The following is a 22,247-nucleotide window of genomic DNA, read 5'->3' on the forward strand; positions in this document are numbered from 1 at the left end:
TCTTCATTTCTTTTATTGTGAAAAGCATGGAATTAACTGAGAATGTTGATCAGGATATCTCATCATTAAGTTGTGGTGTGATTATAACTAAAATGAAAGTTCTTATGAGAAATGGCAAAAATGCACTTAAAAATGCGATAAGTCGCATTATTAGATGATTTGTGTACACTTAACTCGCATTATTGTTAATAATTACACTTTGGTTTTGTTAGAGTAGAGCTTAAATACTTTTAGAAGTAAATAGGATTGATGAGGCTTCCGAATCAACGGTTGGAGATTTTTAGGAATAAGATTTTATAATTTTCGATATTATTTACTCGCTATTCAAATATTTTTAAAACTTATAATTTTAATGGTTAAATATACGGCAGCCGCTTGATAAAAAGGTAAATAATATCATAAAATTATAAACTTTAGTTTTTATGATGTTTAAAAAGTTTAGATCATACTTAACAGAAGAAGCTGTTCTTCGAGTCAAATGCTCCATTGCTGAAAACAATACGGAAGTTGAAACAGCCCCATTTGAATGTGGAATCGATTTTTTTTTATAAATAATCCTACTGATTTTTATAATTACAAAAATATTTTTTTTAAAAAATAATTATAAAACTAGATCTCTAATATGTCAAATTGAGTTTTTGAAAAAATAAATAATATAGGCGGTGAATGAGTCACCGTATTTAAATACGGTGAATCATTCACTGCTTTTATAACTTTTAAAACTAACAAATTATTTTTAAATATTGTGAATTGTTCGCTACTTTTATTATCTTACCCTAAACCTTTCTCTTATTCTTTCATCGTTCCATCCCTTCTCGCCGCTCGTGCCGCCGCCGCAACCTTTCTCTCATTCTCGCTATTGTTCTTTCATCGTTCTCTCTCTTCCGCTCTCTCTCTCTTTGCCACAGTGCCCTTGTCGATGCACCCGCCGTTGCATAGACATAGAAAAGGAGCAGAAGAGGAAAGAAAGCGGGAAGAAAATGGTGAACAATTTACCGTTTTTAAAAGTGGTGAACCATTCACCATTTTATAGGATCGTAAAAAATTTGACGAATGCTGTTAATCATTCACCGCTTTTACTAAATCTGTGAATGGTTCTTCGCATTTCTTTCTCTTTCAGCGATAAAATTATATTTACAAATAAAACTTTAACAGGTCTAATTTTAAAATAAAATTTTGGAAGAGTGCTAGTTGTCGGGACTTAAAAATTTTCTCCAAAATTTTTCTTTGCAATCACTCAAACTCCAAAGCGGATATCTGTTGGAGATTTTGCCCAAGTCTTCAAGAAGCATCTCTGCGGATTTCGGGATTGATGGAGTGGGAACCGAGGAGTCACTTATTAGAGTTTCTATATTTCTAAAAGATGTATGTATTAGGACTTGGGAGCTCGTAGCCTTCCCTTTTGGCTTATAGTTTCCTGTCATTTGACATCTTTCTGTTTGCCTTATAAGCGGCGGGTGGTCTTTACATAGTTGTGGCCTCCACCCCCTCAACTCAGAATCCTCATTTGTAATTCTCTATTTCAAAGTAATAGAAAAGCTTTCCTGTCTCTCTTTCGTAGTGTACGGCGAGTAGGTTCTAACTTAGCAAGTAGAGAAATAGACTTGCTTACTTCGCGAAGAAAGACGAGCGCCGCACAGACTAAATGAGCGATTTAGCTTAAGTCCGTGACACAGTGCACAAAAATCTCCCCCGAAATCTGTTGATTCTTAATTTATTTTCATTACCCGATCTGTCAGTAACAAGGAGAGACAAAGTAGGGTTGCTTGGGATATATTTCCTCTACATTACAGGGAAACAAATTAAATATATGAGACAACTTTGACGGTGCAGAGTTTAGTACCAAACATGGGAATCAACAGCTTCAATTTATTTAAACAGGAAAAGGCTCCTTAACATACCTAACCCCCATAAATTTTTGGGAAAATTTCAAATACCCCCTTGTGGTTTCACTCTTTCTCACTTTAGTATCCTGTGATTTAAAGTGTATCAAGTTAGTACCCTGTGGTTTCTCACTTTCTCACTTTAGTACCCTGTGGTTTAAAGTGTATCAAGTTAGTACCCTGTGGTTTCGCACTTTCTCACTTTAGTATCCTGTGTTTAATATTTCATTAAGAGAAAAATAAAACCAAAGGGTACTAACTTGATACAAAAATAAAACCACATGATACTAACTCGATACAAAAATAAAACCACAGAGTACTAGCTAGATACACTTTAAACCACAGGGTACTAAAGTGAGAAAGTGCGAAACCACAGGGTAGTGATTTAATACACTTTAAATCATAAGATATTAAAATAAAAAAATACGAAACCACATGGGTTTTTTTTTGAAGTTTACCCTAAATTTTTTTCAGCATCTAGATTCTAGATTGGTCTAGATGCATCCTTTGCTTCAATGTCCTAGAGAGAGAAACCAAAAAAAAAAAAGTCACGTTTGGTAAACCACTTTAGAAGAGTTTCATAACTTCATAGTTGTTATTGAAACTAGGAAAATTACAGTAGTTTGACAAAAACTAAAATTTCATTGTGTAGTGCATGGCAAATTGAAAGATAATGTAGTTTTAATCAAAGGCTTAATTACACTCTACTCTATTTTTATTTACTTTATTGTATTATTATATTTTATCTGTACACTTTATTTTTAATTTATTTTTATTTTTCTACCTAGCTCGTACTTTTTTTTTCCCTCGTTAATATTACTAAATTATTTTTTTCTCGTCATTCTCTACACTAATGTTAACAAATCGATTATTTTAGATAAAAAACTAACAACTTTTGACTCGCTAAAAGTTTTCTATCAAATTATTTGTCAGTTATTTTTTTGTTGTTTTTATGTCAAAATGAACTAAATGTATACTTTGCTACTTCTAAGTTTTAACCTCTATTTTTTAAGAACTTTTATATAAAATTATATGTTTATTGCTTATAGTGTAGGAATTAAACCAAAAAAAAAAAAAAGAATAGATGAATGGTGTCTTTAAAAAACAAGTATAGAAAGCGAAAAAAAATTTGTAAAGTACAGTGTAGTATTATTTAATTAAGTTTTAATTAAACCATAAGGTCTATTTAGATTGTGAGAATTTTCTAATATATTAGAGTGAGAAATTTTATCTAACATTTCTCTAATTATAGGTGTCAAATAAATAAAAAAAAGATAAAGCAAAGTACTTTGGTGTAATGAATTAAAGTTGAGCACTAAATGAAAATCAAACTTGTAGAATAGATGGGGACATTAATAAGAGATTAATAAGTATTTGATTTGTACGTAATAAAAATACTCTGCTTATTTTGAAGATGTTCGTAGGTCACGTACATGCGCACTTCTCAATTGACGTAAGATTCAATTCTAAGTCTCATAATCTACAGTAAAGATACCTGTCAACTGTTCTAAATAATAATGATAATAAAAATTATACTATTATATATTTTTATTAGAGTGAGGCTACTATGCTATCGGAAGCACGGAGCCTTCCGTGCTTCCAGCTCGTTTTCGATGTTGTGACTTTCGAATCGTCGATCGGCTCCGTTAAACTTGATCTAGAGTATTTGGAGTACCTAGAAAATAAATTTTATGATTTTACGATATCATTTGCCTAGTGAACGAAGGGGCTCAAAATCAACAGCTAAAAATAAAAATCTTACAAAATGTAATAGTATGATATTAAAATTTTAAATCAAAGATATTGATCTTGTTTTATATAGTATAAAGAATTTTCTATCAAAATTTCACGTGATTTGGATATTTCTACACCGTTAAACTTGCAAACGGCTCACTACGGCCATTGAAATTTGTTGATTTTGAGCTCATTCGATCACTAGGCAAATGATATCGAAAAATAATAAAATTTATTTTCTAGGTACTCCAAATACTCTAGATCAAGTTTAACTGAGCCGATCGACGATTCGAAAGTCGTAACATCGAAAACGAACTGGAAGCACGGAAGGCTCCGTACTTCCGATAGCATAGTAGCCTCACTCTTTTTATTATTACTACGAGAGAAAAAGTCAAACACAAAAAATAAAATAAAATATTCATTAGGACACTTTGAACCTTTGAAATATCACATGAAAAATGTGATTGACCATTTCCAAGTAGAGCATCTTGACCAAAAGTACTTTTCTTTTCATTTAGTCCTTTTGAAAAAAAAAAAAAATTTACAAAATATATCATAAAAATTATAAATATAAAAATAATTTTGTACGTAAATATGAATGATTCATGAAACCGTGTTTAGAACATAGTGATGTATTTAACGTGTTTAAAATTATATATAAAGAGGAAGAAGCTTACGTTATATTTTTTTTAAAAAATATTAGATTATGTAACTAAATACAGTAAATAAATTACTATATTCTAAATACTGTAAATGAATTACTGTCTCAACTTAAAATATTTTGCATTACACTTACATGCATAATATAGGATCATTTATGTATTATTTACAAAATAAAATTATTTAAGGGTACTAAATGCAAAAAAAAAAAAAAAAATCCCAAAGAATGACCCATTGGCAGCCACCTTCTAAATTCCTACTAACCATTAAATTTTTGTGGGCCCCACACGGTTCTATTTGGCACCACCCTATTTGATCCTCTAATTATTTCTATCCATTTAATCATTAAAAATAATTTTGTACTGAAAAAATTAATTAATGGAGATAAGGAGAAACTGTAGTTCATGGACTTTGACCACAATTAATGGTCCAATTTCTTTTATAAGTTTGCTTCAAAACTCCATATTTGAATTCATGATTTTCATGGTTGATGGTTGATAAGTAGTAGGGGTATATGACCAGCACAATGAGTTAGTAAAGAAACCTACACCAATCTGCTCCGAATGAGACAGTTATAAGACATCTCTATAAAAGGGTATGGGGCGGGCGTAAAATAGAAGAAGGATTCAGGGATTATCTTGTTGTAGGTAGGTGTAACTGTATTGCAATTATAACTGCATGTGAATCCAAATCTGGCGCTTGGTTTGATGCTAGGGATGTCAATGGGTACGAATACCTAAAATTTTACCGAACTTGAACTAGAACAGAGCAACTTTATCCGATACTAAATGGATATGGTTGCAGATATGGATATCAAAAATAAAACCCAACGGATGTGGATACGGATATAGAATTTGACTGTACCTGACCCGAACCTGAACTCGAACTCGACCCGAACCGAATTTATTTTAGATTATATATAATATGTATATAAAAATTTGACGTTATCTTTGAATTTGTATTTTAAAATTTTAGATTTAATGTAATATATTTTAAAATATTGAAAAGAGAAATAATTATTTCGGGTTCGAGTTTCGGATTTTTAGTCGGGTTCGAGTTTTGATATTTATTTTTAAAATCCGTCGGGTTCAGGTTCGGGTTCGGGTTCGAATTTCAGGTTTGGAGTCGGGTTCGGATTCGGATTTTTGAAAATTTGCCTCGAATCCAACCCATTGACATCCCTATTTGATGCATTTGAATCCAACTGCTGCAGTTAGAAACTGCACGAAGATACTCAACTACAGCAATTGGGGAGTAACTTTAAACAAAAGATAAGATTATCTCCATAATTTTTTAAATAAAAAATAATTGTTTTTTTATATTGGAGGTAATCTTACCATCATATATATATATATATATATAAAGTGATAAAATTTTACAAGTGCACTTCTCAACTATATGCAGCTAAATGAATTATTTATAATTATAGTACTTTCTGCTGCATCCATCTAAATGAAATATATGTATTTATAACTGCTATATCTCCAACTATACTGTATTTCTAATTACGTCAAACCAAATGGCCCTTTAATTTGTCATGGCTTTTGACAAGGTTATGGATTTAAGTTCGGTAAAAGTGCACCGAACTAATCTAAACTATTAATCATTTTACATTGTCCGCCCAACTTCTAAAATCTATACTAATCTATGAATCCCCAATATCTTGCTGACATGGTGTTACCTCCTTCTTTCAAAACTGCTCTCTTTCATCTCCCAACCTCCAAAACCCCTCATCTTTAAAACCGTTCCCTCCTTATCTCCCAATAAAACTATAATTGAATGCATATAATTGCACCAAAACTATTCCCTCTCATCTCCCAACCTCCAAAACTCCTAATCTTCCAAAACCGTTCCCTCCTCGTCTCCCAATAAAACCACAATTGAATGCATGTACTTCAACAAAATTTTATAGGATTATTGACCTTCCACCTGTTGAATTGAGAGCACAATAGAATAGAAGGTTCGATTCCTTATAGCTCTACTTCTAGCAGTAGTTTTTTTTTCGTTTTTCACATTTAATTTGTTGTTCGCTTGGAGTTTAGGAAAGCATTTTTGGGTGTTTTTTTTTTAATTTTTGGCACATTTTATGTTTTTTTTAATTCGTTCTAACTTCTTGAAAAGTTCCCTTTTGTTTCAGAGAGATGATTCTTTTTTATCTTGAATGTTTAGAATATTTTTTCCAATATTATTATGGGGATTTTCAATGGGCTTTTTATTGTTAGTTTTATTGTTGTGTTTCTATATTTTCCTCTTAAAAACAAGCCGACACTAATGTGACACTGATAATGTTGGATTATTATCATAGTGTATTAGACAATAATTAAAATATCGCGTTGATGTCGCGCATGATATATATATTAATATATATATATTATATATATATATATATATTATATATATATATATATATAATATATATATATAATATAATATAATGCTCGGGTTACTCATTATTGATTTTTTAAAAAAATTTGATTTGCGTCAAAAAAGAATCGGACGGATGAATCTGCTTATTTGATTTGTTAAATATCAATTAAAATCTTTTCAGTGTGCTCTTTAATATTTATTATCTTTCACTTGCAATATTTCAAATATTTTTTTTATAATATCTATATAATAATTTTTCTTCTCATATAATTCTTACTTTTTTTTCGATTTCTTTTATTACTTTTTGTTGAGTTGTGATTCCATTTTAAATATTTTTTAATGTGTTTTTTATATTATTAAGTCTAATCAAATATAGTTATATATTTTTTTCTTCTTTACATTCATATTTATTTATTTAATTTGTAAATTTTTATTAAAATATTTTTTTCCGCTGCATTGCGCGGGTCACTACACTAGTTTTGATTATTTCAATTTGTTTGATCTGAGTCAGTCAACAATATTTTGACTTTCAAATTTAAGCTAATCAATTACTCTAACGAATTTATAATTGCGTAGAATTGCATGAATAATACTAATTAAATCCGTAAAGATAAATTACACATTCAAATTTTGAAGTCAAAGTACTGCTGATTGGCTTAAACTAAACAATTTTAAAGATTAAATAGTAAAATTAAGGGTTAATTTCATACAGGCCCCTGCAAGCATAGTAAATAACAAATATATTCCTACAGAGTTCAATTTTTATATGTTGTCCCTGTAAAAGTGATGTTTTTAAATACGTCCATGCCGTTAGAATCCGTTAGAAAAATTTAGTTAACCATAGTCAAATACTTAACCCTGGTTGGTTTTGACATTTTTACCCCTCTTATATTATACTATTATGGTTTTTAGGGCGACATATTTGTGATGGCAAAATTGAAAAAATAAATAGTTTTCTAACGGTATTAAACCAGAGGAATATATCTGAAACATTAAAATTTTTGTAGGAATAATATATAAAAGTTGAACTTTATAAAAATATATATATCATTCACTATGTTTACAGGGATCTATATGAAATTAACCTTAAAATTAAAATCGTCTGTTGTTCAGATAAGTTCTATTCGATTTTAGCTATTAAATTTCACCTAAACCTAAATCTATCATAAATTCGGGCATGTCCCACATCTACCCAAAACACGCCTTATTTTTATAACTACGCTACTAAACTTTAATTATTTTAATAATTGATAATTAATAATTAATAGATGTGGATCAGATGGTTGTAATTGAAGTGACATGAGTTTTAAAATAGGGTTTAATCAAGTGAAAAATATGTCACTTAATTAGGAAGAAAGATAGAAAAATTCCAACTCCACAGGCTATGGACCATGTGTTGTCATCCCTGTTAATAAATTTAAATTATTTAAATTATTTGCATCAGAGTTGTTATGCTTGAAATATTTTTATTTTGTTATTCTGTAGTTCGAAGAATTTTACTTTCACTATTTGTTTTTTCTTCGTCCTGAGAACTTAATTTTAAATTAGATAACTGAATTGTACAATTTACATGCTGCATAGTAATAAATTATGTACTTTGTACTTGATATAGTGTGTTATTTTGCCGTCTTATTTAACGGCGAATTTTGATAGTAAAATAAAAATAAAAATACGAAAGAATACAAAATTTCAAAACAAACATTTATTAAATAAGGAAGGGCTAGTTGAAGTTTCTTCCTTTTATTTATTCCATATTGATAAATGTTTCTGAAAAGTCACAATTTTTAATATTTAGATGTTGGTACAAGATTTTTTTTTTTTTTTTTTTTTTTGAGAGAGAGATAGGTAGCACGCTACCCGCTTCGTTTATTTCATTTTTTAGAAATAAATTTAGCTAGAAATGTGAATCAACTAGGATTCGAACTTGGGTCTCGGGTACCAACCATCAAGTCCTTTGTCACTTGCTCTAGGGACAGTCGGTACGAGATGTTGGTACGCACTAACAGGAATTGTAAATCTCACACTCTTCTTCCTTCGGCCCATATTTCGGTTTCGTTTGGAATTGTAGAGATATTGCGTTACGTGCGGTAAAAAAGTACGACGGAAAAATATCATGTTTGCTTTCGTACACAATATTGCATTTCGTATATTGCTATGAGTCGATTACGATATATTTTTTACGGTCCCATAAAAAATGCAGAAGTATATCTCTAAATGTTTTTATCCTAATTTTATTTTATCTAATAATAACATCAAATGAACCTCAATACCAAAATAAGTCTGTGTAGGAATGTCAGCGGTCGGATTTGAGGCTGATTTTCAAAAACCCGAATCCAAACTCGACTTCAAAACCAAAACCCGAATCTGAATCTGGCGGGTTTTAAAATTCCATACCTAAACCCGAACCTGACAAAAAATTCAAAATCGAACCCGAAACAGTTTTTTTTCTTTTACTATTTCAAAATATATTACATTAAATCTAAAATTTTAATATATAAATTTGAATATAATATTAATTTTTTATATACATATTATATATAATGTAAAATAAATCTAGGGTTGGCTCGGGTTTGGGTTTGGATTGGGTACGATCAAAATTCATATCAGGATCTATATCCGCCGCGTTTTTGTTTTTGATATCCAATCCTTTTTTGTGGTGTATAAGTAGTATTTTTCTTTCTCAATAAATTAACAGCAAAACTATATGAACCCCCTCAACTATAGGCAATTTACAATTGTTCCATAATAGCCCCCCTCAACTTCAATTTGTTTTACTTACATCTTTTTAACTTTTATTTTTTAAAAAAAAATTGAGTTTTCTAGTCCATTAAGTTGATTTTTTGGGTTAAATTTTATGGATTAATTTGCTATATTTTGTACAAAAGTAATGTCAACTATATATTAAATTTGGTTAATGTTACTTACTTTCAAAGTATCAAATTAAAAATAAAATATAATTGAAGGATAAGTATAAAGTGTAGAATTATTATACTTTCGGAAGTATAGAAGAGTTGGTGTGCTTTTGACTCTTTAGTCCATAAATAAATAAAATATTATAGAATTACAATGATAGTGATTCTTCTAAAATTTAGGAAAAACTTCAAAATCCCCCCATGTGGTTTCGTAGTTTCTCACTTTGCCCTCTTGTGGTTTAAAATGTGTCAAATTGCCCCCCTGAGGTTTCATTTTTATTGTTTCTTTTTCGTTAATATTTCATTAAATTATATACAAAAAACTTCAGATACACATCTAAATTTATCAAATATTCACTTTAGTACCCTTTAAATTAACTTTATCACTGATTTAAGAAAAAAAAAATAAAATTGATAAGAAAAAAAAAAAGAAACCACAGGAAGGCAAATTGATATATTTTAAATCACAGGGGGGAAAAGTAATAAACTATGAAACCACAGGGGGGTTTTTAAAGTTTTCTCTAAAATTTAATAGTCTAAAAATAATACTTTAATAATTTATTAGATAAGTTATTATATAAGATGAAATATGAATTTATGTGGGGGACGGTTATTACGGGATAAAATACACATATAAAATGTGGGGTTTAATACACGTTGAATGAGAGCAATTAGGTAAATAAAATGATAGATGCTTAATTCGTATAAAATAAAAATGGAAAAACTTCTAAAACCCCCCTTGTGGTTTTAATTTTTTTACTTTAGTACCCTGTGATTTAAAATGTATCAAGTTAGTACCCTGTGGTTTCTCACTTTATCAAGTTAGTATCCTGTGGTTTTGCACTTTATCACTTTCGTATCCTATGGTTTTAATTTTGTATCAAGTTAGTACCTTTCGGTTTTTTAAATCACAGGGTATTAGAGTGATAAAGTGTGAAATCATAGGGTACTAAAGTGATAAAGTGCAAAACCACAGGGTACTAACTTGATACATTTTAAACCACAGGGTACTAAAGTGATAACATGAGAAACCACATGGTACTAATTTGATGCACTTTAAACCATAGAGGATTATAATGAAAAAGTGTGAAACCCCGGGGGGTTTTTTTGAAGTTTTCCCAATAAAAATTGTACGGCTTTTGTATGGACGCATCACTCTGGTACAAATATTCACCTAAATTAAAAGTAATAAACGGCGCCATAAGATGACGTCATAAATACCCAAAATATTTTAAAAAAGGTCACTCGTACACTTACACGTGAACGTCCACATACGAAGCTACGGTCGTCGTAACAAAGCGTGGGCCCCACAGTTTAAGCCCACAGTTAAAAACTTTTTTGGGTGCGTTTTTGGGTACGCGTAAGAAACGGTCGCACGAAAAATGCCGCTTTAAAAAGGGGGAGAGAGAGAGAGAGAGAAAGAGAGAAACCGCATTTCGTATCGTTTCCGAGACCCTTCTCGTCTCTCTCTCTCTCCTCAGACTCTCTCTCTCTCTCTCTCTCTCTCTCTCTCTCGCGCTCGCTCGCTCGCTACGCGCATCGGCCTACGGTGGATCGCGTCGACGCCGAATCGGGGAGGGGGGGGATCTCGCCTAGGGTTGGAAGATCTCGTCGGATCGGCCTCTGATTTCGGTGGAGTAAGGTGCTTTTCCCCCAATTTTCTGTGATTTTTCCTGGTTTTTTTGGCGCGCCGTACGGTAATTATCGCGCTCCGCGGTGAAATTTGGCTCAAACCCGCGTTTTTAATGGCCTTTTCAGCTCCAATTAGGGTTTTTCGCTGCTTCTCTGGCCGATTGCGGTGCTGTTTCTGGGAAGTTTCTGTTACGGGTGAGTGATGTGAGACTCGGAGGTTTGGAGCTGCTTTAGGGGAGCTTGTCGCCCTTAATTCGTGCTCGAACGTTAAATTGGTTGGTCTCTGTTGATGAAATTGGTGGAATTTGAGCTCGTGGATCAGTTATTTGGCGCTAGGGTTTGCTGTGTCGGTTTGTTAGGGGGTGTGTGAACTTTTGGGGTTCTTTGAGGGTTTGTGTGATTGGGTATGTGGGTTTCACTTGTTTGGATCCTCGGCTCTGTGGGAGTGAGGTTTCTGGATTTCTGGGGGCGAAGAGAGGTGGATTAGAAAAAGTCCACTTTAGGGCTAGGTTTCATTCCTTTGTTCTGGCTCAAGGAAGGTGCTTGAAATAACTTCTGTTTAGAGTTAACATTTTTATTTGGAAATCTTGGGAATTTGATTAGCATTTAGGGGGTTTTAGTGGAGCAATGGAAGCTCAACTTGGGGGCGGAAGCAACCATTTTTACGGCAACGGAGTGCTGGAAAGGAATGGTATTGGGAAGAGGAACTTTGAGTGGGACTTGAATGACTGGAAGTGGGACGGCGATCTGTTTCTCGCCTCTCCACTGAATGGTGGATTGACGGACCGCACGAACAAGCAGCTGATTACTAATGCAGCTAATGGCTTGCCATCGAATAGTTCATCATCTGGCTCTGAAGAAACTGATTTGGTAATTGTAAGACCAGGATATGCCGAATCAGAGAAAAGGAAGAGGACTGTTGATTTAGAAGAAGCAGAGCCATCAGATGGAAATGGATCTTTAAGCTTAAAGCTTGGGGGGCACGAGTACCCGACCGTCGAGGCTAATGGCGAAGACAAAAATGGAAAGAAGAGCAAGTCGGCGGGATGTAGTACAAACCGTCCAGTTTGCCAGGTGGAAGGCTGTGGGACCGATCTTAGTACTTCAAAGGACTATCATAGGCGGCACAAGGTCTGTGAGATGCATGCCAAGGCTACCACGGCAGTGGTTGGGAATGCTGTGCAGCGCTTTTGTCAGCAGTGTAGCAGGTAAGAGTTTATGAAGCTACTTCTTTGTTCTGTTCGAAGCAAATGTTTGTTTCATGTGTTATGTTTTACTGGGAATTCAGTTCTTTTGTATGGTATATCTTTTGCTTCCGCATTGGATATGCTGCTTCCTAATTTGGCTTTGCGTTTCTATGCAGCTATAGGAGTCTCTCTTCCTGCTTTCTGTTTACAAGGCCTTAATAGTTTGCCTTTTGCCTCTGAACTCCTTGGCGATTTGTATGAACATATTATTTATCTTAACATAGAGCAACCAGTTCTTAGCCCATTATCGTCCTTAGTTTAATTGCAAATACTTTAGAGCCTAGTGACATTTTTGTGGATCCGTGGATTCATACAATTACTTCCCTCTTTGATTAAAGTGGAACGAATCTATCATTTCCCCCTCCTCGTCACATGGTTAATTCTGAGATTTGGCAGGCTTTTTCGGTGCTTACAACTGCTTTTGGTCTGTTGAAAGTGAAAATTTCCTTTGTCATGCCAGTTTAGTTTTCTTTTCATATATTTAGGTGTGGATTCGAACCACTTACTATTATTGCTTTTCTCAACTCAAGTTCCATATGTCTGGATGTGCTAGCAAGTGGACTTCTCTAATCTCGTTATTATTTTCTAGCTTGGGATGCACAGCCATCTGTTAGTGCACGCCATCACATAGAATTTGCGTTAATGAAAGGAAACGGTATCAAATCACTCCTTAGCTTCTGGGGTAGATATATAAGCTTGTGTTTAGTTTTGTCTTTACAAGATGAGATGGTTAGCAAGCTCTTTTTTTTGTTCAATGTCAACTTCAACCTAATTTAATTCTTGGAAAGATATGAAATTGATGTAGATCCAGAGGTGTGTGTTAACCTAGATATGGTCTACAATATGTTGTAGGAACTTGTTAATCATCAAAAGTTTGCTTTTCAATGGACTTTATTGTTACATCACAATGAAATGGCACGAACCATTATCTTTTGATGCAACGTCCTCAGAGTTTGTTCAAAGCAGTATCGAAGTAGAGAATGGGGCTCATTTATTTATTTCAGTGTAGTTAATAGATAGTTTTATATTCAATATATCTTTAACAGAATGATGTGCTCTTAATAATTGCTTGTACAGATTTCATCACCTTCAAGAATTTGACGAAGGGAAGAGAAGTTGTCGGCGTCGTTTGGCAGGCCACAATAGGCGTCGGAGGAAAACCCATCCTGATGCTGCTGTTGGTGGGACTACCTCAGACGAAAAGTCTAGCAGCTCTTTACTGATGAGTCTTTTAAAGATCCTGACCAATTTGCATTGTAAGTGGCACAAACCTTTATTTCACTGCTTATGCATTTTTGCTGTTTAGTTTATTTGAATTCATCTTATTTAACTCACTCCTCTTCCTTTAAGAGTTTCTTTTTGTTGTTAACTAATGCTTCTTGTGCATATCTCTATCAAATTTTCATGAAATTATTATTTTGCCTTTCATAATTGCGGCCTTTTTTTTTCAGCTGGGAAGCAATATACAACAGTAAGTTTGCTATCTTTGCGAACAATATGTTGCACATCAATCAGCATCCATAGGATTATGAAAATTTTTAGGTAATAATTTAGGATAGTGAATGCCTGTTCTTTAACATGAGTCATTATGTTATTGTTCTCTTCAGAATTGTTTTTTGTTGACAACTTCATGTCATTATCTGATTGATTCTCTTTTCTTTAATTTTATTTTTTATTTTTTATTTTGCTTGATACTCCAGATATCCTCTCTGCTCTAGGGCTTACCTCCTTTTTAGTCCTCATAAGTTCCCTCATGCATGGGGCCAGATGACGTCTTTTGACCTTTCTGTTTGGAATCATGCTTTCGTTGAGCATTATAGCAGCACTACTGTTATCTATAACATCTATAACATACTATTAATCTCTGTGGGATTCAAGCTCTCTCCTTATTTTAAGGAGGAAATGGGACCCACCTCTCATATTATTTAGAATAATTTATTTGATGGACCCCGCCTTTTCACTTATTTTGATTTCCACTCCACTTTGTACGAGACGTCCCTCCGCCTTCTCTCTCTTTCATTTTTTTTTTTTTGGTGTCCGTCCCTCCGCCTTCTCCCTCTTTCATATTCGTTATTCATGAAGTGGAAAGTTCTTACATTCAGTTGTTTGATAATAGAGTTGTTGTACTGAGTGCTAATTCAGTATGTGTACATGGAAAGGTTAGACAAGGGACTAACCTACAAACTTGGGCTCTTAATCAAAAAGAGATTTCTGAGTGAGTGAATGTTCTAGAAGGAAATAGCATTGAAATATTCTGGTTTTGTGGTCCTTTAAGAGTTTTACTCACTGAAGATTTCCCAACCTATGCTAACACCTTGAATAGTATATTTCCCTCTCTTCCATGGAGAATAAAAAGGAAAAAAAAAAAAAGTAGACCTTCACACCCCCCTCAATCTTGGTTACTTCCCCCTTCTGCTTGTAATCACCATATAGATAGATTTCGTGCTTGTCCTCCCTCTCTAACGTTATGAACAGTAGAAATTATGACAAAAGAAGCACTGTGATCTCCTGAGTCTGATCCATAATGATAATCCTTCTAGTAGGTCGTACAATGCAAGGATCCCAAGTAACTCCTGTTAAAAAGGCTTGGCTGTAGTTTTGAGGAGGTGGTAGTCATATTTTTTTAATTATGATTTTATAGTTAGCATTAGCTGATTAGCCGTCGTTTTCTTTCTTCTAGTGATGATGCTGGGAAACTTGATAGAGACCATAAAAGATTATATAGTATGAGAACTAATGCTTGCTAATGGCATATGCTTCTTTTTAATTTATCCATAATTACCAGTATCAGTAATATGGTCTGCTTTTATTTTTTGTGGCTGGTTTGCAGCTGATAGTGCTGAGCCTGCAAATAATCAAGACTTAGTGTCTCACTTTTTGAGAAACCTTGCCAATCTTGCTGGTCTATTGGATGCTACAAAACTAGCCGGACTTCTTCAGTCATCTCAAAGCCTACAAAAACTTGGGAATAGTGCTGGAACTTCCTCAGATGTTGCTAATGCTTTAATTTTGAATTCTGCTTCTGCACCAGAAGCTTCTAGAAAACTGGTGTGCTCAGCTTCTGCAGTGGCTTGTGTTTCAGCTGCTCAGGATCCTTGCAAGTTAAGCGGTGCCTCAGTGCCATGTGCTATCCCTACAGAGTGTACACCTGCAAGGGCTGATACGATAAGAACTGGTGAGATGTGTTAGCAGTTATTTTATTTGAAAGTATGGCTTGTTAACTATAGAAATGTTCTGTTATCAAAATAAACTTTAGGGAGTCTTACATATATATTACCCTGTAAAATGTGCTTTTTGATATATAGTACTCAAAGGTGCAGCTTGTCACAAAAATGTCCTTATGTTGGGGGAGTTGTCCAATTAAAGAGGGGCATTCTGCAAGTACAAGGGGGTATATGTGTAAGAAATAATGCTGTTAAATGGAATGTATGAAAATTTTCCTTCTGTAAGCAGCAAGCTTGCATATGTGAACATCTCAAACTATATGCTGATTTGCAGTACACTTCCTGCAGAACCTACTGTCCACAAAGCTAGGTTAAAAGACTTTGACTTGAATAGCACGTACGGCGACACACAGGAGTGTGGAGAAGCATATGAACAGTCGGTTAATCCTGCATACATTGTAAATGGTTCTCCTACCGGTCCTTCGTGGTTGCTGCAGGATTCCAGACAGTTAAGTCCACCGCAGACGAGTGGTACTTCATATTCAACATCTGAGAAATCGCAATCTAGTTCCAACGGAGATGGTCAGGTATGCTAATGCTGTATAGGTTGTGTATTGCTTGTGTAATAGCTTTCATTGGCTTTGGAAAAACATAGTGATTGGTCATTCTGAGTATTAGAGTTTTTCCATATATTTCTGGATTCGCTTCTTACTGAACTTTCTGGGTAACTGTTTGTTGATGATAAGTGTTAGGTTGTGGCAAGTTGACATATATAATTACATATTGATGGCAAAATAGAATCTGGTGCATTTTATGATGTTTTGTGGATTTTGGTTTTCCATTGTCATGCTATTTGATTCTTCAGAAGACTTTGTGCTAGAGTTGTGGTGGTAAATTTTAGAGTTTCTTTTTAATTTTAAATTATGGGCATGAGACATCATGGTTTGTGCTGTGCTATTCTTTGCTTTATTTTTATCTTGGAGGGAAGTGCTTTACGCTTACACGAGTATATTTTAGCTCTTTCTTCCATTTCATATTGTCCTTCCTTGAGTTAATGTAATCTTTCTGAGTATCATCTGATCTCTGTTTAACCTATTATTTACATGATTTTATTCTTTTTTCCTGTTGTTCTTTTGCTTAATTTTTTTTTATTATTTATTTTCAGTGTCGAACAGATAGAATTGTGTTCAAACTCTTCGGCAAAGATCCTAATGATCTTCCTCTTGTTTTACGAGCACAGGTAACTTAACTTTTTTCTTTGTAAGCTCATTATACTTATGCTGTGAGCTACTTTCCACTTAAGTGTGTTCATCTAATGCCAAATTGCAGATCCTCGACTGGTTATCCAACAGCCCAACCGACATTGAGAGCTATATTAGGCCCGGTTGTATTATTCTAACAGTATATCTCCGCCTAACTAACTCTGCTTTGGAGGAGGTATACTTCCATTTTCTAGCTACTTACATTCAGCGCCTTTCACCCTCTTCCCTCTCTCTCTCTCTCTCTCTCTCTCTCTCTCTCTCATACTATTGTCTTCTTGCTTTGTATATAGCTTTGCAATAGTCTAAGCTCCTACCTGGAAAGGCTTTTGAATAGTTCGGCTAATGATTTCTGGAGATCAGGATGGATATACGCTAGGATAGAAGACCAAATAGCATTTATCCACAATGGTAAATTGCGGTTTTAACAAGTTAACTATTTCTTGATGCAAAAATATATGCAAATTCAATTACTAGAGATGTACATTAATGTTATTGTTCTCATCCTGCTGCTTCAGGTCAGATTTTACTAGAGGCTCCTTTACCTCTCGCATATCACGACCATTGTGAGATTGCATGTGTGAGTCCCATTGCCGTTCCTCATTCTTCAAAAGTTACCTTTACAGTGAAAGGATTTAACCTAGCTCGATCTGCGACCAGGTACTTGTTTCCTCTTCTCCATTTATATTATGGAACAATGAATTATGTAATATTTTCTTGGTGAGAAATTCACATATATACTTTTGCAAAATTATCAACTTTTGTATACACTTTGAATTATAATATATGCCCGTCAAACAACTTAATTCCTGCGTTTATACCCTTGTATTGAGGAGAATCTTCTTCTTGGGAAACTTTTATGTTATCAAGTAATTCCTTATGATTGCGACCTGATTATGATTACTTATGTGAAAGCTTGTTTCTTATTCGGCAGTCAAGAAAATTAATTGTCTGCAGTTGTGTTGGTAATTCTTAGTTCTGACTATGATTACCTGTTTCACAATGGTAATTAATCATGATTTCAGGATACTCTGTTCATTTGAAGGGAAATGCTTGGTTGAAGAAACAACAAAACAATCTGTGCTTGAGGAAACTGATGAGGATACGCAGCAAGAAGGACCTGAGTGCTTGAGTTTCTCATGTTCTTTGCCCGAGTCTAGAGGAAGAGGATTTATTGAGGTGCAGTTAGTTACTTAGTTATAGTCGGCCAATATTGCTTTTAATTCTTTATTTATCCATCATCTTATGATGTGTTAAATAATTGTTTGCTTCTTTTTGGTTAGGTTGAAGATGAAACTCTTAGCAATGCCTTCTTCCCTTTCATAGTTGCAGATCAAGAATTATGCTCTGAGATTTGTATACTCGAGAGTTCAATCGATGTGGTAGATGATTGTTCTGAAGAAAGATCAGATACAGAGATTGCAAGAAAGCAAGCCCTATACTTTATAAATGAACTCGGGTGGCTTCTTAGAAAGACTAACCTGAGAACAAAGTATCAGAAAATGGAAGTTTACCCTGCCCTCTTTCATCTAAGAAGGTTTCAATGGCTTATCTCATTCGCCATGGAACACGATTGGTGTGCCGTTATTAAGCAGCTTCTGGACATTTTATTTAGTGGAACAGTCGATTTGGACGGAAAGTCTCCTCGAGAGATTGCTTTATCTGAAAATCTACTCCACACTGCTGTTCGAAGGAATTGCAAAGCCATGGTGAAAGTTCTCTTGAAGTATACACCGCCAGTGAAAAATTCAGAGGATAAGTTTGAGAAATTACTCTTTAGACCCGATGTTGTTGGTCCCTCCAACTTGACTCCGCTTCATATCGCAGCTGCCACTAGTGGTGTTGAGGATGTATTAGATGCATTGACCGATGATCCTGATATGGTATGTTTCCTTCATCTATTTTGTTGCAGCTGTATTTGGAATTCCCATTTTTAAGTTCATTTGAATCTATCGTAGTAATATGATAACTACTTGTTTCTTGAAGTAATTACTACGGCATTTCTCTATTTGCTATTAGCAATGAGTGACCAACAAGATAATGTTTCAGCAATTCCAATGAGGCTTAAAAAACAAAGAGGTTATAAAAATATTTTTTTCATTCTAAATATATTTTAGTTTATCCATAAATTAGAGCTACCTTGACTAGTTTTTACTAGATGTCTTCATATACCACACGATTTCACCACTTACCTTCGGGCTTTGCATGAAGATCAGGTCCTTTAGGCATCTTATGATGGATTATTTGTTTAAGATTGGTGCTACTTGTATCTTAGATTTTACCCTAAGGGTGCATTTGGTTTGCGCTATCTTTTTAAGATTTCTAATAATCCAATAGGAATAAAAAAAATGACGGTATTTGGCTTTACGCACTAAGTAATCTAGTTGGTAATGTTGGATATACTTGGGAATGAGATTCATTCCAAAGTACTAATTTTATTTTTTTGAGGGAGGGCGGGTATCCTCACATTAATAGATTGAGATAATTATAATATGTTTTATCTTTTTCTTTTTCCTTACCCGCTGACTAGTTGATATTGTTTTTCTCTACTCTCTGACTAGTTACCCGCTGACTAGTTGAGATAATTATAATATGTTTTATCTTTTTCTTTCTCCTTACCCGCTGACTAGTTGATATTATTTTTCTCTACTCTCTAACCTCATATCTCTCTCTAAGCGTATCTTTCTCTCTCTAAACTTTAACGCTTTCTCTCTTTCTAAGCTAAGCTCTTTCTCCTCTTTTTTTCTAAAATCTCAACTCTCTCACTCCCTCTAATCTCGACTCTATCTCTCTCCCTATTTCTTTAATTATGCTCTCTTTTCTCTAACTTATGTTCTCTCTCCTTTTTTTCTGAAAAGATATTGAAATTTTTTATAGCATTATTTGAAATTAATTAACGAAACAAATACATTAATTGTATATTTTTTCATAATCTTAAATAATATGATCAAATAATATGACCGTGCGAACCAAAACACGGGAATACCACATTCTTAGTAATAGGACAAATAGGAATTAGGTTTTTGGGCATCTTTTTATTCCTAGTAATTTTTCATAGTGCAAACCAAACGCGCCCTAAAATGTTAATGAATAGTCAGTTTTGTACACATTGCAAGATCTAGTGATTGGTTTAGCATCTCAAACATAAACCACTTACTAGTTACTACTTATGCTAAGCTTACTAATTAGCCACATTCGGACTACATTTTAAGGTACAAAAATTAAAAAGTAAGGAACATTACTCTTTATTTACCAGCATTTACACTTAGTTTTGGGACTTATTTTCAAGCTTTTATTTCAATTTCTATAATAGTTTTTTTTTTTACATAATCTGTGCAAAATAGCGCGGAATCACAGCATGGAAAAGTGCACGAGACAACAATGGCTTTACGCCCGAAGATTATGCTCGCGTTCAAGGCCATGAATCTTACCTCCATCTGGTCCGAAAGAAGACTGATCGCGAACTCGACAAAGGCCACGTGGTCATCGGCATTCCCGGCAACCTGTGCGCCAAGTTCGCCAACGATCCACGACCCGTAAACTCTAGCTTCGAGATAAGCAAGAACAAACTAGCAAGCTCGGCGCCAGCCCCGTACTGCAACCGATGCAGCATGCAGATGGCGCACCGGAGCTTGGGCACGCGGACTTTGCTGTACCGACCCTTGATTCTCAGTATGGTGGGCATCGCGGCGGTGTGCGTCTGCGTGGGCCTACTGTTTAAGTCTCCCCCGACCGTCCTCTACGTGTTCCCTTCGTTCAGGTGGGAGCTTTTAACGTATGGCTCGATGTAAGCTGTCGAATTATTGTTAAGTACTTCTTTTTTTCTTTTTTTCCTTTATTTTTTTTGGTTTTAAGCTGTTAACAATTGTTGAATATACTGTTTGTTGCCCCTTATATCACATTGAAGCAGAATCTTGAATCCGCTTATTATTTGTTCTAATTTGTTCAGCCATTATACTGAAACTACTTAAAAAGTTCCATTTGTTTCTCCCCCTCAAATTCAACTTGTCATTGGAAATTCTTAATGTTGGTTTTGTAAGAGTATTAAAACTGAGGGGTGTTCTCTGGTAGTATATGTAGATATTCTTCTTCTTTAGTAGGATGTGGAGGACTTGTACAATTTATCAGATTTGGTATTCTTGTTGATCTTTCATAATCTGGATGTTTTTTTGTTTCCTCATTGTAGGTTATTTTGGCATAAGACCAATAAACTATTCTTTTCATTGGGGTTCTTTATCTTTTCATTCTTGTAAGGGTAAGTTGCATGCTTGGTCCTCAAACTATGAGGCAGGTGATATCTTAGTTCTCAAACTTAAAATTATTATAATTTTTTGTCGAATTTTCAAAATTATTGAATCTAAGTTCTAAAATTCAATTTAATTGACGTAAAAATAATGTGACTTTTTAATTAGTGATGTATTATCAATCACAAAGTTTAGTTTATCTCTGTATTAGAGGTACATTAATATTTAGTTAACTAAATTGAGTTGTAGTATTTAATTATAACAATTATGAAGGTTTGAGTTAAAAATTGTAATAAATTAAAATTTGAAAACTAAAGTGTCACTAGAATCATAGTTTGAGGACCAAACATGCAACTTACCCTTCTTTTAATTTGAGTTACTTGGGCAATTAAATTTGAAAATTTGTTATGTTTGATGGTGAATTTTGGTGAATTTGACTTTTTTGAATGGAATTTCCACTTTGGTTGATTGTATGCATTTCTAATGTAAATGAAAACAATCAGAGTGTATATTATGACATACACTTTGATAAAAATACATGAAAGTTATCTGAGTTATATCTCTATTATTCAACCTTTAAATGTTTTGATTCTATTTATTTATTTTTAGAATTTTGTTTTATTCGAGTTTTTTTGCTGTCTTTGTAATTCTATTAGATAACAATTAATAACTAATTATTTTATTTTTTATTTACTAAAAAAATAAAAACGACAATACTTAATAAAATTATTAATAAATTTGATAAAATCTTAAAAATAATTTCCGAGCAAAATCACTGAATTTCAAAAGATCTAAAACCTAAAGGGGCTCCAACGTAAAAAACCAAAACAAAAAGGGAAAACTTCAAAAACCCCTCTTGTGGTTTCAATTTTTTTCACTTTAGTACCCTGTGGTTTAAAATGTATCAAGTTAGTACATTGTGGTTTCTCACTTTATCACTTTAGTACCCTGCGGTTTAAAGTGTATCAAGTTAGTACCCTGTGGTTTTGCATTTTATCACTTTAGTACCCTGTGATTTTGATTTTGTATCAAATTAGTACCCTGTGGTTTTTTAAACTATAGGGTTATACTTGAGGGGTCTTTTCGCATTCTTTTTCCAGTTATAATAGAGTATAAATAATTAAAAAAAAAATATCTCACCCTCA

The 22,247-nt window shown here is 33.7% G+C and overlaps 1 protein-coding gene across 2 annotated transcripts; it reads left to right on the plus strand.

The window, feature by feature from the left end:
* LOC109727947 (squamosa promoter-binding-like protein 6) lies at positions 10,972–20,912 on the plus strand. Of its 2 annotated transcripts, XM_020258180.1 has the most exons (12): positions 10,972–11,198; positions 11,315–12,396; positions 13,513–13,691; positions 15,266–15,610; positions 15,948–16,186; positions 16,765–16,839; positions 16,929–17,036; positions 17,152–17,269; positions 17,377–17,518; positions 17,884–18,037; positions 18,142–18,741; positions 20,203–20,912. In XM_020258180.1, the coding sequence occupies exons 2-12, from the start codon at positions 11,816–11,818 to the stop codon at positions 20,647–20,649; spliced, it is 2,988 nt and encodes a 995-aa protein (XP_020113769.1). In that variant the 5' UTR covers positions 10,972–11,198; positions 11,315–11,815; the 3' UTR covers positions 20,650–20,912. The 2 variants fall into 2 exon arrangements, with proteins under 2 accessions (XP_020113769.1, XP_020113770.1); XM_020258181.1 differs by lacking the exon at positions 10,972–11,198 and having other exon boundaries at positions 11,212–12,396.

The sequence above is a fragment of the Ananas comosus genome, linkage group 23 (assembly GCF_001540865.1).
Source record: "Ananas comosus cultivar F153 linkage group 23, ASM154086v1, whole genome shotgun sequence".
Lineage (NCBI taxonomy): Eukaryota > Viridiplantae > Streptophyta > Magnoliopsida > Poales > Bromeliaceae > Ananas > Ananas comosus.

Excerpts from the sequence above, each read along its gene's own strand:
- LOC109727947 (XM_020258180.1), top strand. The coding sequence starts at position 11,816 with ATGGAAGCTCAACTTGGGGGCGGAAGCAACCATTTTTACGGCAACGGA. Across the intron at positions 12,397-13,512 it reads TTTTGTCAGCAGTGTAGCAG|ATTTCATCACCTTCAAGAAT; the intron begins GTAAGAGTTTAT and ends TTGCTTGTACAG. Across the intron at positions 16,187-16,764 it reads GTTCCAACGGAGATGGTCAG|TGTCGAACAGATAGAATTGT; the intron begins GTATGCTAATGC and ends ATTTATTTTCAG.